Genomic DNA, 3,063 nt, shown 5'->3' on the forward strand with positions numbered 1-3,063 from the left:
AACAACAACAACAACAACAACAACAACAACAACAACAACAACAACAAGATAAAGGTTTAGGATTATTGTGGAGAACAAATTCACGCTTCTTGTGTTGAATGTTAAAAGTATGAGAGACGGAGGAGTTCTGTTTAAAACAGCTCCTGCTTGAAGCTTTTTCCTTCTTGGACTTCTTTCTCTCTCCCTCTGAGTTTTATCGTTGATGAAACTTCAACTTGTTGAATCGGGCGAGTCGCACTGACATCATAGATTTATTCAGCCAGGGAGGCCTTGGCCTGACATGCATGAAGTGTGGGGAGAGGCAGTTCCCAGAGAACCCCCAGCAGGAGGAGAAGCAGACTACACGGCTGAGTCAAGTTTAATAAGCGGGACGTCGATGTCTCGTCTCCGAGGGGTTGGAACAGAGAGCGCTTGTAGTTTTGGACACAAGTGTTTTTCTGGGCTGCAGTTGAACAGAGGATGAAGTAAACCTGAATGTTTCTGGTGCAAGACCTTCAAGTGAAGGTACAGAAGAGTTCATCTATGTTCTGGGTCGAGGCAGCGCAGTAGATCCTCAGGTTCCTGGTCCGTCTTCTCCAGTGTAAACAGACCTGCTGACATTCTGACCTTTGTTTACAGCGCAGACGTGAAAGCTTCATCCTGAGCTTGTGTCCGTGAGTCTGTGTCTCCAGGACTGACTCTTTCTGCAGATAACAGACACTTACAAAAGTGAAATGTCATATTTTTTCTTCTCGGACGCTCCAGGAGAAGACGGACAAAACATTAACAGGCTGATTATTATATTTTGTGTTTCTTCAACAAACTGAGCACCTTTCCTCTGAAACCAGACACAGACTGAAGCTCTAAAACAGGATTAAACGCTTTTCAGTCAGGTCGTCTGGACAGTTTCTTTTTGTGCTGAAACGTTTCGCGATCCAGAAGGCTTCATCAGTCAAGGAAACACACAATCAGTAGTATCAGTTTTGTGCGTTTCCTTGACTGATGAAGCCTTCTGGATGGAAGGTGAAACGTTTCAGCAAAAAAAGAAACTGTCCAGATGACCTGACTGAAAACTGTCGGATTGTAATCCTGGATTATTGAGCATGGACTTTGTTGTTTAAAACGGAATTAGTTAAAATCAGACTCGGTTGACGCGTCGCTGGAACAAACGTCTGGATTCCTCTTCCACGGTGGCCCTAAGGTGTAAATGAACAACATTTGAAATAAAGGAATCACATTAAGCCAAAGCAGAATATTTTATTTTTTTAAACTTTATTAACAGCATAAAACCAAACAACAGAACAACGTACAGCACAGACACAACGGAGATGTGTGTACTGTACGTTCTAAAACAGTTAAGTCTGGTCCTCTGGATGTTCAAAAAACAACAAAAAGTGTAGAAACGTTTCGTCTCTCATCCTGAGGACTTCCTCAGTCTGAGGTGCTGTATTCAGCTCAGTCTCTTAAATAGCACCTTCTCAGAGTGGATCAACCAGTTTGCTGCTGACAACCAGAACCAGCTGATCACATGCTCAAGAAGGACCATCAGCCTAACAATGGATCATTAGCACCTGATGGCTGTTTACTGTTCACAGAGGGCTGAGTGATACTAGCAATCACAGCATTGTAAGAGGGGGACAGTTGAACCTGGAGGCTCCAGAGGACCTGACTGAACTTTTTTACATTTTCTACCTGGATTATTGAGCGTGCATCAGGATGTACTGTGTATTGTTGTTGTTCGGTTTTATGCTGTTAATAAAGTAAAAAAATAAAAACTTCCTGTTTGGCTTAATGTAATTCCATTTTTTCAAATGTTGTGATGTTTTTAACTTTTTCAACTTTTAGCCTCAAATAAAAGGATGAGTTTAGAATAAAGTGTTTGCATGTTTTTCCACACGACTTCAGATGTTTCAGTGACCGAGCCTTCACCTCGGTTTACACAAAGGATGGAACGGGTGCTGCTGAGAAGAAGTCCAAGAAACGCCACCACACAAAAATGAGGTTGTGGCGCCGAGCGCACCAACACGTCGTGGGTCTTTTTACACGTCCATCTACTTCAGAAGAGCCTTGTGAGCCCCGTGTTCCCAGTTTCTCTGCTGGTGCAGGTGGGGGGAGTCAATGGTGGCCTTGCCCTCATAGATTAATGTTTAGCCACCCCATCATTGTAGGAAAATGTACTTCTAGACAATAAACACACTAGAAGCTGTTTCCTCAAATGACAGGGGTGGTCTGTTTACACGCATCTAAGCTGGCGGCCATCTTTAATTTTGATGTGACAACTCAACTTTTGAATGGAACCTTTTGCACACCTGAACACCTCCACACACCAAAAACCATTGTTCACGTTATCGTGCTGACAACATGCGCGGACGTACAGAGGGACAGAGTGTCTCCCATGTCCCCTCTTGTCTCCATGACGGGGACAATAATGACCCACAGTACTAGTTAGTGGTGCGAGTAAAGAAAATCAGTTTAATCTTCAACTCAACGACTTTAAATAATAAAATACAAACCAGAACTTTAGATAAACCCAAGTCTTTTGAACAACTCAAAGTGTGGCGTCCACTCAGGACGACGTCTGGACCTCAGCTCTGGACGTCCCCGTCTTTGGTCTCTTGTTGCCAGATGGTTTTTGAGCTTTGGTTCTTTTCTGCTGCTCGTCGAGTCTCTGCTGCTTCTTCTGCAGGTACAGCGACACGTTGTCGAAGCTCACCTTGTACAGGTGCTCGAAGCGGTCGGTGGCTCTGGTGGACGCTGTCACAACAAACAAACAAACAAACAAACAAACAGGAGGTGACGCGAGACGAAACCACGAGAAGCATCAATCAAACAGTCATTACACAGAGCAGCCAGAGTGGTTAGTTTAAACCAGGCTAACAGGAAGGGTAGTTAGTTTAAACCAGACTAACAGGAAGGGTAGTTAGTTTAAACCAGACTAACAGGAAGGGTAGTTAGTTTAAACCAGGCTAACAGGAAGGTTAGTTAGTTTAAACCAGACTAACAGGAAGGGTAGTTAGTTTAAACCAGACTAACAGGAAGGTTAGTTAGTTTAAACCAGGCTAACAGCCAGGTTAGTTAGTTTAA

General features: G+C 43.6%; 1 protein-coding gene across 1 annotated transcript in view; it reads right to left on the reverse strand.

Annotated features, from left to right (window-relative positions):
- Window positions 1-2,433: 2,433 nt before the first annotated feature.
- Window positions 2,434-3,063, reverse strand: part of wdr4 (WD repeat domain 4) — an 8,203-nt gene continuing 7,573 nt past the window's right edge. Inside the window, exon 11 of the mRNA XM_037686755.1 lies at window positions 2,434-2,733. Within this exon, the coding sequence (XP_037542683.1) occupies window positions 2,546-2,733 (188 nt within the window). The 3' untranslated portion in view covers window positions 2,434-2,545. The remainder of the gene's footprint in view (window positions 2,734-3,063) is intronic.

The sequence above is a fragment of the Nematolebias whitei genome, chromosome 13 (genome assembly GCF_014905685.2).
Source record: "Nematolebias whitei isolate Nwh7 chromosome 13, NemWhi1, whole genome shotgun sequence".
NCBI classification, from domain to species: Eukaryota; Metazoa; Chordata; class Actinopteri; order Cyprinodontiformes; family Rivulidae; genus Nematolebias; species Nematolebias whitei.